Source organism: Anopheles arabiensis, chromosome 2 (genome assembly GCF_016920715.1).
Source record: "Anopheles arabiensis isolate DONGOLA chromosome 2, AaraD3, whole genome shotgun sequence".
Classification (NCBI taxonomy): domain Eukaryota; kingdom Metazoa; phylum Arthropoda; class Insecta; order Diptera; family Culicidae; genus Anopheles; species Anopheles arabiensis.
The window spans coordinates 25,145,458-25,157,332 of NC_053517.1; the positions used below are offsets into that span (position 1 = coordinate 25,145,458).

The 11,875-nt window shown below is 44.8% G+C and overlaps 3 protein-coding genes across 3 annotated transcripts; 2 read left to right on the top strand and 1 right to left on the bottom strand.

Moving 5' to 3' along the window:
- The first annotated feature begins 5,706 nt into the window (after window positions 1–5,706).
- LOC120895981 (AN1-type zinc finger protein 2A) lies at window positions 5,707–7,167 on the top strand. The gene is made up of 2 exons (XM_040299751.1): window positions 5,707–6,110; window positions 6,208–7,167. The coding sequence occupies exons 1-2, from the start codon at window positions 6,013–6,015 to the stop codon at window positions 6,884–6,886; spliced, it is 777 nt and encodes a 258-aa protein (XP_040155685.1). The 5' UTR covers window positions 5,707–6,012; the 3' UTR covers window positions 6,887–7,167.
- A 17-nt stretch (window positions 7,168–7,184) lies between these two features.
- On the bottom strand, window positions 7,185–8,079 carry LOC120895983 (vacuolar protein sorting-associated protein 29). Its single transcript, XM_040299752.1, has one exon. It carries the CDS (start codon window positions 7,872–7,874, stop codon window positions 7,326–7,328), a length of 549 nt encoding a protein of 182 aa, XP_040155686.1. The 5' UTR covers window positions 7,875–8,079; the 3' UTR covers window positions 7,185–7,325.
- Window positions 8,080–8,374: 295 nt separating this feature from the next.
- Window positions 8,375–10,762, top strand: LOC120895805 (eukaryotic translation initiation factor 3 subunit D). The gene is made up of 4 exons (XM_040299458.1): window positions 8,375–8,610; window positions 8,707–8,826; window positions 8,919–9,066; window positions 9,142–10,762. The coding sequence occupies exons 1-4, from the start codon at window positions 8,532–8,534 to the stop codon at window positions 10,547–10,549; spliced, it is 1,755 nt and encodes a 584-aa protein (XP_040155392.1). The 5' UTR covers window positions 8,375–8,531; the 3' UTR covers window positions 10,550–10,762.
- Window positions 10,763–11,875: the final 1,113 nt, after the last annotated feature.

The following is an 11,875-nucleotide window of genomic DNA, read 5'->3' on the forward strand; positions in this document are numbered from 1 at the left end:
GCGGTTGAATAGTATGGGGAAATGATTATTAGGTGTTAGCTCAACACGTTAATGACTGTTATTTTTTGAGTGTCCCCAGTCATTAAATGGCAATTAGCACGCCTAATATCCATACACCTTGGTTCAAAGCTTTCGAGCCAAAGCTCATCCGCACACCGTCGCAAAACCGTCGCAAAACGTCAAAACTGGCGTCGCATGTACTGCATACCGACGTCGCCAGCGAGCGAAACTCGCAACGATTTCGAGGCGCTGGCGACGGTCGTTTTTGACGTTTTGCGACGGTTATTGACCTTTCGGGCGAGCTTTTGCTCTGCAAGCCAGTGTGGCCAGATTATATTAGCATTTCTGGATGGTAAATTGCTTTTTTATTTCAATTTTTTATACCTCTCAATTATATGACCACCTACCCGGGTAGGTCATACATTTTGTATGAGAAATTACTCTTTTGCGTGGTAAATTGTGTATAACTTCTGTTTTAGTTATTGAAATGACTTCAAATTTTCAGGGAAGCTTGAAGTCAGGTATATCTCGGGGAGTGCCTGTATATGAAAAATAATTTTGAAAATTCTTATTTTTTTATAGTGGAAAGAACAAAGTTTTATGCAGCTTCCCTGGAAATTTGAAGATACAGTGAACCCTCTCTTATTTGAGAGGCGATGGGACTGTCGAATAAGAGGGGTTTTCAAATTAGAGAGGTTGAAAGTGAATGAAAGGTCCATACAAACAAGAAAGAGACAGAACATTTAGTATGCAGCCTTAACTGTTGCTATAGGAAACTGTACATACGATTGCCAATTTGAGCATACATAATTCAATAACCATGGCAACACCATACACAAATAAGAAGGACACAGATTTCAGAGGTTTTCCAAATTAGAGGAACAAAAATGTACTGGTGTAATATGTTTGATGATTGTTACGGTCGCCATGTGGTATGTTTTGAGATAGTCACGGTATGTTCGATTTTGGGACGGTTGCCATGTAGTAACTTTGAATTCGCGTTGGTCAGGGTGGCCTTCGTCATCGTTTGCCGAATTAAGTAGAACTGAGGTGGATACTGTTTCGATGCGGACGTTCGACACTTGATCGTCCAGGCGATCATAGAAACCTTTAGGAGGTTTCCCTTACTGGAAACGTTGGAGTTTAGAGGCCTTACCTTGGGCAGGGGGACATATCTAAACTCTTTAAATGAGAACTCGATAGATGTTGAATGGGCATAGTCCTATCCTGACAGTCCGAACGAATCTGACTTGCCATGATCGGAGTTGGTTTTATTTATACTCAAATGAAGTTAAGGGTTTCTCACATTTGGTTACGGGTTGTATGTTGGAAAGTTATTGTTTTCACTCAGCTAGTTACGTTTGTCTTTTGTTACCAAGAACGATGGCTCTTGTCCCTTAGTTCCTGTTTTGGGTTTAATGCTTCTACTGTTCCTGCTTTGGGTTATAAAGCATAAACTGTTCCTGCTTATGTTGTACGTTTCGGTTGGTTCTGTTAAGTGTGTCACAATTGTTTTTATATGAACGGTGTGGCCTGAGCTCTTCTGGGTGTGTATGGTATGATCTGATTTACTGAATGTGTTATAATGAATGTGTTACAATGGTGTGACTTGGCTTTCCAAAGTGTGTTACTATGTGTCTATGGCTGATAGTGTGTATTACAATATGTTCTGTATAGCAGATATGCTACACTGGAAATCAAGGGACTGTGCCAAATGTTCAAATAAGAGAGGTTTTTTTTTCAAATTGGAGAGGTGTCAAATAGGAGAGGGTTCACTGTATTTCAATAACCAAAACAGAAGATATTATTGGAATTATAGTAAGCCGTATTTGGTTCATGAGTAATTTAATCATAGTAACCTATGAATTTGTATAGCTATAAGTTTTTGTATGAAATACATTTCATTCTGTTTCCAACAGTACACCAAGCTGGTTGACTGCACTAGGGTAAATGTACCAGTATTGGGCAGGTTAGTGGAGCAGTTTCTCAAAAACTGCTTGTACTGTTGGCACGATATAGGCCACATGTAATTTGACAGGCGAATTGGGATATTCACAAATATTTACAAACATCGAGCTGTCCTGTCCCATGAGCTCGAATAGATAGAAAGAATCGCAGCAGATGGCGAAACAGTACAACAACAGATAAGGATAAAAATATGGGACAGATATATGACCAAGATTTGGGCCAATTAGGATAAAGTTCGACAGCGGTCACTGAAAGGGTCAACCAAGATCATTGCCAAACAGCTGATCTGGAACAGGGCGCCATCGTTAACCGCAAATTAGTAGCAAAAGTGAAGGTAGAAAGAACAGACGAATTTTTAAACTGCGCAAATAAATATAAAATACACAAAGCCAGTTCTAAAACGTCTACCAAGCTACTCATATTAAATAAATAGCTACATCCGTAGCAACACGTACACTTACAATTATTACTTTTCATAAAAGTGACGTTATTTTAAACGAAAAACTATCCTAATGGCTGGTATTATTGAATCCGTTCGTAGCGGGAACGTACGGCGCTCGCATGAAATTCTAGGGATGGCAACACATTTCATGAGATCGGGCCTACAACGCCGTGGTGAATAACTGTAGCAACCATCTAGTACGTTAAGAAAATGAGTGTCGGGACGTACGCCACCGCTACGAACGGATTCAATAATACCAGCCAATATATTGTGCTATTTTTTATTTGCCGATTTAAATGTATTTTATAGAGATATTCGTGAAAATACAAACACCGTTTTTGTTCCCATTTTGGGCAGTTTGGTCCTATTTTCGCCAGGCTGTGCTCCTATTTTCGGCATTGCGAATACGGGTCGGTAAATGTTTTAATTATTGCCAAAAGGTAGACAAAAACGTTTGAAACAGTTTTACACTCTCACTTTCCTAAGATTTGTGTTGAAAAGTACATAAATTGTTAATTTTATGTTGCCCATTTTGGGCATTTTGCTGGCAATTTTTACAGTCATTTTGATTTGAGTTACAAACAAAGTTGGCACTGGAAAAGTGAGACTGCCTGACGGCTATAGAGTACGGCTCCGAATGGCTTACAAATTATTATTTTCTCAGTGATATTTGATAAAAAAATGTTGTTTTATGTGTCGACACACGCATTGTAGTGTTATAATCACGTTTCAAATGAATATTCAGCAAAATCAAAAGTGTGTTATTGTTCCACGTTTCGGCAGGAGCCCACAACATTGATCTGACAAAGATCAACATTTACTGTGTACCTATTTTCGGCAGCATTTAAAGTGAAAATTATTTGTTTTACTTTATTTTTAAATTCCAAGCGGTCTAGAATAAATTCTGCAACCATAGAATCTGTAGAGTTGCGTACAAGCAGTGTTGTATACAAAAGAGAGAACATAGAATGAGGGGAAGTGTGAGAACGTCGACTAAAAGAGAAAACATTGGTCACTGTTGGAAGTTATATAAAGAGAACGTTGGTGAGAATCGAGGAGATGATTAATAAACGGTGACGAGGAAACATCAACGATACCGTGTGTATTATTTAAAAGAGGAGGATTCTACAGAATCTTCCATAAAAACCACACTTTCATGGTTTAAGTGCTCTGGTTCTCTGAATCAAGATCTATTAAGGAGAACAGGTCGATGCAAAGCCCGTTGCTATGTTGCCATTTTCTGCTCGCTTTTGACAGTTTCATGAAAAAGTGTTTACAAACAAACGGCTAATAGTTAACACGGAAAAGTGGACGAATTTACTATTAGGAAGATTATACAGTAAAGCGCCGTTTATCCTGGCTTCTCGGTACTTTATTTCGCCCGGATAAGCAAATAACACGGATAATGAGTAAAATGATATATTTTATTACCAATTCCTGACTATTTTTTTTTCTTTTTTTTTTCGATAAAAATAACCCAGTTTTTATCAACTTTATGTTTTTCGAAAGAGAATTTTTAAAATTTGCCATGAGTTATACAGCCGTACCGGCGAACTCGTTCAGCGAGAAACATTCGTCGCTCATGAGTGGACAGGGTTGTACCACTAAGTTAGCCAGTACAAAATCTTCACGGTTTTCTAATTTTTGATCTAGAGGGCTATGAAATGAGTGAAAATGAGCGTCGCAGCGAACGTTCCCAGGAACGAACGAGTTCGCCGGTATGGCTGATAGTGTTTTTTGTTATGAAAATGTGCTCTTATAACCGCTTTTTCAAATATCCTCCTCATAACCCAATGTCACTTTTGTATTGAACTGTCATTTCTCAACAGCACGGATAAACGGAAAGCCGGATAAAAGGTACCCGGATAAACGGCGCTCCACTGTATTGGTTAAATTTCTTGCGATCAATCACTGCTGGAGAATAACGGAGAAGTAATTGCAGTTTACTTTGTATTCAGAAACATTGATAACCTTTTTGATTGTTTGCCATTCCGTGCCACGAATCACCACCGATTGCAACGGTCCTGCTGGAAGAACGAAAAGTTTAACAGGCATAAAACAGCACAGTACACGTTCTACCTGGGTAAAAGAAGTCCGATTTACTTTCTATTAAACACTGAGAGTTAAACGAAACATCCAATCGGCACACACTGGTACAATATGCATACCGTCCTTTGCTTATTAACCGGGAACGTATGATAAATGAGAGCTTTGGATTGTATCAGTCATGTAATGTTCTAGTTGGATTCTAATTCTTGTAATATTCTAAAAAGAAATGAGTGCAAAATGCTGAACAAAACTCTCATTCACTCCATAGCAACGTCCATCGCTAAACATAAACAATGTTCACTTTAACTATCAAAATTTTCCCATGGCTTTCTGTCAATTTACCCTAAACGCTTCGACCTGTTCTCTTTAAAAGACTTTGCTCTTAATAATGAAACCTGCGAAACTATTGACTGGCAGCAAATCTGCCAAACATGTTGAACACGGCACATTTTGTTTGATAGTTTCGAAAATATGCAAGGAAATGATGTGAAACTTCGTATATGAATAATTAATGAGCATATCTCTATTTAAAAAATGTATGTTGAGAAAATGTTCAATGCGTTTTTGCGTAATTATACGTTTTTAGTTACGCTGCCGAAAACAGGTACACTGCCGAATACTGGTACAGTTACCCTACTTCCAATAGATATGATCAATTTACCATCCAGAAATGCAAACTCCCATACAAAATGTATGACCTACCCGGGTAGGTGGTCATAAAGATGAGGGTGTATTTTTGGTCATAGAAACGAAGGTTAAATGGTTGCGTTTTCAACAGAGCTCCTGCCGAAATCTGCCAATATAATCTGGCCACACTGGCTCGCAGGGCAAAGCTCGCTCGAAAGGTCAATAACCGTCGCAAAACGTCAAAAACGACCGTCGCCAGCGCCTCGAAATCGTTGCGAGTTTCGCTCGCCGGCGACGTCGGTTTGCAGTACATGCGACGCCAGTTTTGACGTTTTGCGACGGTTTTGCGACGGTGGCCGCCAAAAGCTCGCCTGGCCCTGTGGGCAAAGTGACCAGAAATACCGATGTAGATATATATATCTTGGGTTTGAAGGAAAAAATCTCAATTTTTTTAAGCAACGATGAAACTCATCCAAACAATCAAATCAATCTAAATAATCCAGCGAAAATCAAATGAATCCATATTCTAGATAAAGGATGCACATTCTCGTGAGGTGGAAATTTCATTTTGCGTTCACTTCTTTTAACTTAGTTAAGCCGAGGTTAAATCGAAATTTTAACCTACCGAAAACTACCGATAAAAATTTGATGCGCCTACCGAAAACCGCCTGAATAACCTGGCCACACTGAAAGCAATGACAATCGCCTTTGGGCAAATTCCACCCATTCACATTCTATTTTGTGGTTTCTAATTTTCTTTTTCGCTTTAAATCATCTCATAATCTCATATTTTTTCATTCGTGGCGCGAAGTGAAAGTCTGCCTCGAAGTGACTCATCGGAAGTGAAACAATTGTGCCTCTTGGTGGAAGCAACACGGAAATCGCTGTTACACACAGATACAGCCTGAACAACAAAGCCATCAACAATGGAGTTTCCGAATTTGGGCAAACACTGCTCGGAGCAGTTTTGCAACAAGTTAGACTTTCTGCCCATGAAATGTGATGCCTGTGGTGCCATATTCTGGTAAGTGAGCCAGCCGGACCGAAAGCATTTGCTGACGAAATATGCAATCTGGATCGCGTCAGCAACTAACGGTTCCTTCGCCTTCTTTTGTTTGCAGCTCCGATCACTTCAGCTACAAGGACCACGCGTGTCCCTCGGCCTACAAAAAAGACGTCCAAGTGCCCATCTGTCCGCTGTGCGGTGATCCCGTACCGACGCCGCGCGACGTATCGCCAGATGTGACCGTGGGTGCCCACATCGATCGGTTCTGCAAGTCCGATCGAAAGAAAATCTACACCAATCGCTGCTCGTACCGCAACTGCAAGAAGAAGGAACTCATCCCCGTGAACTGTAGCGTGTGTCGATTGAACTTTTGCCTTAAGCATCGCCACACCACCGATCACGACTGTCAGGGACCGGCGGCAGGGCAACGGAATCTCGTGGCCACGGCTGCCATACAGCGGCAAAGCACCAAGCCTGTCTCCTCCTCAACCGGTCTATTCTCAGCGTTCCGGTCTGGCGCAACCAGCGCGCAGATTGCAGCTACTAGCAGAAGCAGCAACGCGGTCAGTAGCACCACCACGAACGAACATATCGCAATCGTCCAGGGCGGAATGTCGGAGGACGAAGCGCTAGCACGTGCGATCGCTCTGTCCATGCAGGAGGAGGAGGAACAGCAGGCACAGTTGCGCCAGCAAAGCCAGCAAAGACGCAATCCGTCCAATACGGCGCGCGGCATATCCGTCGGAAATGGAAGCGGCACCGGTGCCTCCAAGGATCGATGCAATTTGTCGTGATGAGGACGCTGGTGACGATTTTTGTGATCCCATCCCATTCCAGCTGTTTCCGCGGACCGAAGACAATCAAAGTGCGCTGCCGGACTACTTCTACTCGAGACGAAGAATGTAATTGGACGTGTACGGTTAAAGCATGCTGTGTGATTTGTTGTTATGGATTTGTTTTGCGTTTTCGGATAGAAACGATTGTAAAAGACACGCTCGCGCTTTCCTTTACCCACCATCTGCCCCCCCCCCACACACACACCGTTGACGGATTGCAGCGCCACCAAAAAAAAAAACGACGTTGAGTTAGTCGTAGTTTTTCCCTTCACAAATACAATTATATTTATGCATATTTTAATTCACATCTGTTGTTATTCGATTAACGTCCTATTTTGTCGCACTCTGCCGAACGGTCGGCCTTGTGCTCGAAATGGCTGGCGGTTTGTTTGCTTGCTCAATTCTTCTTATACTCAATCCGTTCCACCTTAACGTCGTCGCCCACCAGCTGGTACACGTACGTCACGACCGTCGTGCTCTGGATGTCCATCAGCACAAAGGACGGAATGACGGCGGTGTCCAGCGGATTGTAGGAACCGGTCGCCGAACCCGGATTGATGTAGAACTTGTTCTCGTGCTCGTACGCTTCGAACTTGTGCGTGTGGCCCGAGATCAGTATGTCCACGTCGAGCTGCCGCTGGATGAGGGCGAGCGCTTCCGGGTCACCCCACGGCACTACCTGGTGGCCGTGCGACAGCCCGATCCGGAACTGTCCGACCGTCACTACCTTCTGCTCCGGGTAGTTGGTGTTTTCGTCAAAGTCTCCGCGCACAATGTGCACATCGTTGGCGAGCGTTTTGAGATAGTCGTACGATTCCTTACTGCACAGGTTCCCGGTGCAGAGGATGTGATGGATACGCCCCGGTACGAGCAGCTTCTTAAACTTGGCCGGAACACTGCTGCACCGGTGGGGAATGTGTAGGTCACCTAGCACTAGCACCAGCATCTTTGCATTTGCTTGCGAACGATCGTCTATATCACACAAACACTAAACGGACGAAGGATAATAGTGGGGACAAGTAGCTTTTGACTATACGATCCGCCCGGAAGGAATATGTGGGGGCGTACGATAACGGTGACGAAGTTGGGCTGATAAGTTGTGGATGTAAATATGTGTGTTGTTTTCTATCCTGCCAATTGACTGCAAATTAGTTCTTGTTTTTTTTTTTCCACCTCCCTTCTCATCACATTGACCAACCTTGAAATGCAAGTGTACTTTGTGAACGGGCCCCACAAGAAAAAGCCTTTTCGTGTAAAGCAGCATAATTATCATTGTTTTTAGCGTATAGCCGATAATTTGGTCGAATAAATAGTTCAGAAATATGTTGTAAAATTTTGGTCCAATTTAAAAACCATAATAATGTTCAATTCAAAGTTTTCATTCTAAAAATGGAATTGCAAACAACCGCTCTACCTTTGCATACAACCCTGAACGGTGCTGCTGTCAGCTGCAACAAACGGCCTGTCAAGCAGGAAAGCAGCCACGTTCGGTCGCTGTTGCGAGTTTGTTGAGAAGCACCATTTTTCCCCGGTAGTGCCGCCTAATTTTGTCGATTTTATCGGTGAAGCTAGGCATATTGTCGGTTCTGGCAGTGTGTTTACGATGAGTGATACCATTAGCTGTACGCCGGAGACTGCGACGTTCGAGGCGCCGCAACTCCAGTTCAACGAGGATGGCTGGGGTAAGCGAACAGAAATCCGTGTCATCCCGGCTGTGTCTGGGGTGCACCGTGGTGAAGGTGTTTAACGCATATTGTCTGTATTCTTCCCCTCGTCAGGTCCGTGCGAGCTGCCGGATGCGTTCAAGGATATTCCTTACCAGCCGTTCAGCAAGAGCGACCGCTTAGGAAAGATCAGCGACTGGACGGGCACGGCCCAGACGGACAAGAAGTTTTCGAGTGAGTGCAACATAACCTCAACTGGGTGTAACACTTGGAAGAAAATTGTTTTCATTTGTTGGACAATTGGTCGAATGTGTATCCATTTGTAGATAAGTACGCGTCGCAATTCGGTGGAGGTAGCCAGTACGCTTACTTCCACGAGGAGGATGAGACGACATTCCATCTGGTCGATAGTGCGCGGATTCAGAAGCCGCCGCACCAGCGAGGTCGCTTCCGTGGCAATATGCGTAACAACCGGTAAGAGAGCTGCGGGTCGCGTAGAGCTGTAAGCCAAAGAAAGCTAATTGTGGGACTATTTTGATCCATTTGTAGCTCGGGTCGCGGTCGCGGTGCCCGCGGAGGCGTGCAGGTCGGTGGCATGACGACCCTGTCGAAGAGTGCAAACAAAATGCGCGACCAGCGTCGCGGCACCACCCGCAAGTGGGGCATGCGTGGGCCACCGCCCAAGATTCGCGATGCGTCCGTGACGGTGCGCCCGGACTGGGTTACGATTGAGGAGATGGACTTCCCGCGGTTGGCCAAACTGTCGCTGCCGAGCGTGAAGGAGGGCGAGGATATCATGACTTGCGGTACGCTCGAGTACTACGACAAGACGTACGATCGCGTGAACGTGAAGAACGAGCGCCCGCTGCAGAGCGTGGACCGTATCTTCCATACCGTCACGACCACGGACGATCCGATCATCCGGCAGCTGTCGAAGACGCACGGCAACGTGTACGCGACCGATGCCATCCTGGCGACGATTATGTGCTGCACGCGCTCGAACTACTCGTGGGATATTGTGATTGACAAAATCGGCGGCAAGCTGTTCATGGACAAGCGCGACAACACCGAGTTCGATCTGCTGACGGTGAACGAGACGGCTAGCGAGCCGCCGCAGGAGGACGGCAACTCGCTGAACTCGCCGCGCAATCTGGCGATCGAGGCCACGTTCATCAACCACAACTTCAGCCAGCAGGTGCTGAAGAGCGGCGAAAAGGAGCCGAAGTACAAGTTCCAGCAGCCGAACCCGTTCATCGGCGACGACGAGGACGGTGAGGTGGCCAGCGTGGCCTACCGCTACCGCAAGTGGGATCTGAACAACGGCATCACGCTGGTGGCCCGCTGCGAGCACGACGCCGTGCTGAAGATGCCCCAGGGCGACACCCAGTTCCTGACGATCAAGGCACTGAACGAGTGGGACTCGAAGATTGCGAACGCGGTCGAGTGGCGCCAGAAGCTGGACACGCAGCGCGGTGCCATCCTGGCGAACGAGCTGCGCAACAACTCGTGCAAGCTGGCCAAGTGGACGGTGCAGGCCCTGCTGGCCGGTTCGGATCAGCTCAAGTTCGGATACGTCTCGCGTGCGCACGTGCGCGACTCGTCCAAGCACGTGATTCTCGGCACGCAGCAGTTCAAGCCGCAAGAGTTTGCGAACCAGATCAACCTGAGCATGGACAACGCTTGGGGCATTCTGCGGTGCATCATCGACATCTGCATGAAGCAGAAGGACGGCAAGTATCTGATCATGAAGGATCCGAACAAGCCGATGGTCCGGCTGTACGACATCCCGGACAACACGTTCGACTCGGACGGCGAGGGTGAGGAGGGCGACGATGGTGAAGCGTTCCAGCCGATGTACGGTTATTCGGCTGCGGCCTCCACGAGTGCTAATGTGACTGCCGCACAATCCAACACGTCCGCGACTGTGCCGGACCAGAGCGAAAAGGCGAGCGCTTAACAGGGAGGCTCTGGCAGCTCAGTTTCATTAGCTACACACAAACTAAACCCATCTTCCTTCTCCGCCGCACACCAACAGCTTTGTCGGGGCGTGGGAGACGAGCAATAGTGAGTGAACGTTCATAAAGGTATTCAAATTTAATAAGAATAATCATAATAAAAGGATGAAAACGTCCCTGCCTCAACATCGGCTATGGGATAACCAAAAAAAGAATCAAATTGTTGCAATTTTCTCTCTTAAAAAGGAAAGAACCTTGCCTTTGAAGAGACCGTTCATATGAAAAACAGAAAAAAATACTTATCCACTTGAGTCTATAGCAAAACAAACTTCGAAAATTAAGTACACAATAAGTATTAATTTGCGCTGGTGCCGCGTCTGTTAGCGAAAGATTAATCGCACTTCTACACTGACCCGCGACCCGCGACTGTCCCGGCCGAGCTGTTCTCGGTAAATAGATTATAAAAGCGCGTAACGCATTGTGGCATAAATTACATTTTCCAAGCACATAAAGTACAATTTATTAGGCCGCTTTTAGACTCTTTTAGACCGACGAAGCTTTCCTTCACGCTTTCGGTTGGCAGGGTGAACAAAAACTGCTGCAGCCGCAAACAGAAGACAGCTTTGGCAAAAGATTAATTGCAGTCCTTCAATCATAACGCATATGCAGTTCGTTGTTCTTTAGAGAGTAAAAAATTCGAATGAAAAAACAGAAAGAAAAAAAAAATGTTACTATTACGAGGTGTTTACGCAACAATTAGCTAAACGCTCGCTTAGTTAATGCTGGTAGTTAATGAGTAGAAGTTTCAACTACAAAAATTCAAAATTCAAAATGTAATGCAACAAACATGAAAATTGTTTAAAGTAGATACATAGTGCTAACTGGTAATGGTAATTAATTGTAATACAAAGAGTTAAACTAATCGAATAGAAAAGCAACACAATCCATTATGTGAGAACAGAGAGTTAAATTAAGCAGCGCTTTAAGCTGCACGTCTTACGGATTACATACATTTAGGCGTCTAAAAGACGGTACATCTAAACTACCACGGTTGGAACCATAAAGTGTAGCAATTGTAATAAAATTATCACAACAAGCCGCTAGCAAAAGAAAGGTTTAAAAAGTGAAAAGCAGCGTGAAAAGTCACAAAAGCCCGTCAAATGCCGTCCGTTGACGTCTTCCTGCCGTGGATTAAACTGATCCCGTCGACGCGGGAAACCATGGTTTCTCTTTATCGTTCCATCATCGTCATCATCATCACCGTTGTCGTAATTGACGCTACGCAGTGGGACGCCTTTTCATCACTTTTCACTCAACTCTCCCAGTGC

What these genes read in the sequence shown, in the direction of transcription:
- LOC120895981 (XM_040299751.1), top strand. Translation starts at nt 6,013, where the DNA reads ATGGAGTTTCCGAATTTGGGCAAACACTGCTCGGAGCAGTTTTGCAAC. An exon ending in GCCTGTGGTGCCATATTCTG is followed by an intron (nt 6,111 to 6,207) that starts GTAAGTGAGCCA and finishes TTTTGTTTGCAG; the next exon opens with CTCCGATCACTTCAGCTACA.
- LOC120895983 (XM_040299752.1), bottom strand. Translation starts at nt 7,874, where the DNA reads ATGCTGGTGCTAGTGCTAGGTGACCTACACATTCCCCACCGGTGCAGC.
- LOC120895805 (XM_040299458.1), top strand. Translation starts at nt 8,532, where the DNA reads ATGAGTGATACCATTAGCTGTACGCCGGAGACTGCGACGTTCGAGGCG. An exon ending in GACGGACAAGAAGTTTTCGA is followed by an intron (nt 8,827 to 8,918) that starts GTGAGTGCAACA and finishes ATCCATTTGTAG; the next exon opens with ATAAGTACGCGTCGCAATTC. An exon ending in GGCAATATGCGTAACAACCG is followed by an intron (nt 9,067 to 9,141) that starts GTAAGAGAGCTG and finishes ATCCATTTGTAG; the next exon opens with CTCGGGTCGCGGTCGCGGTG.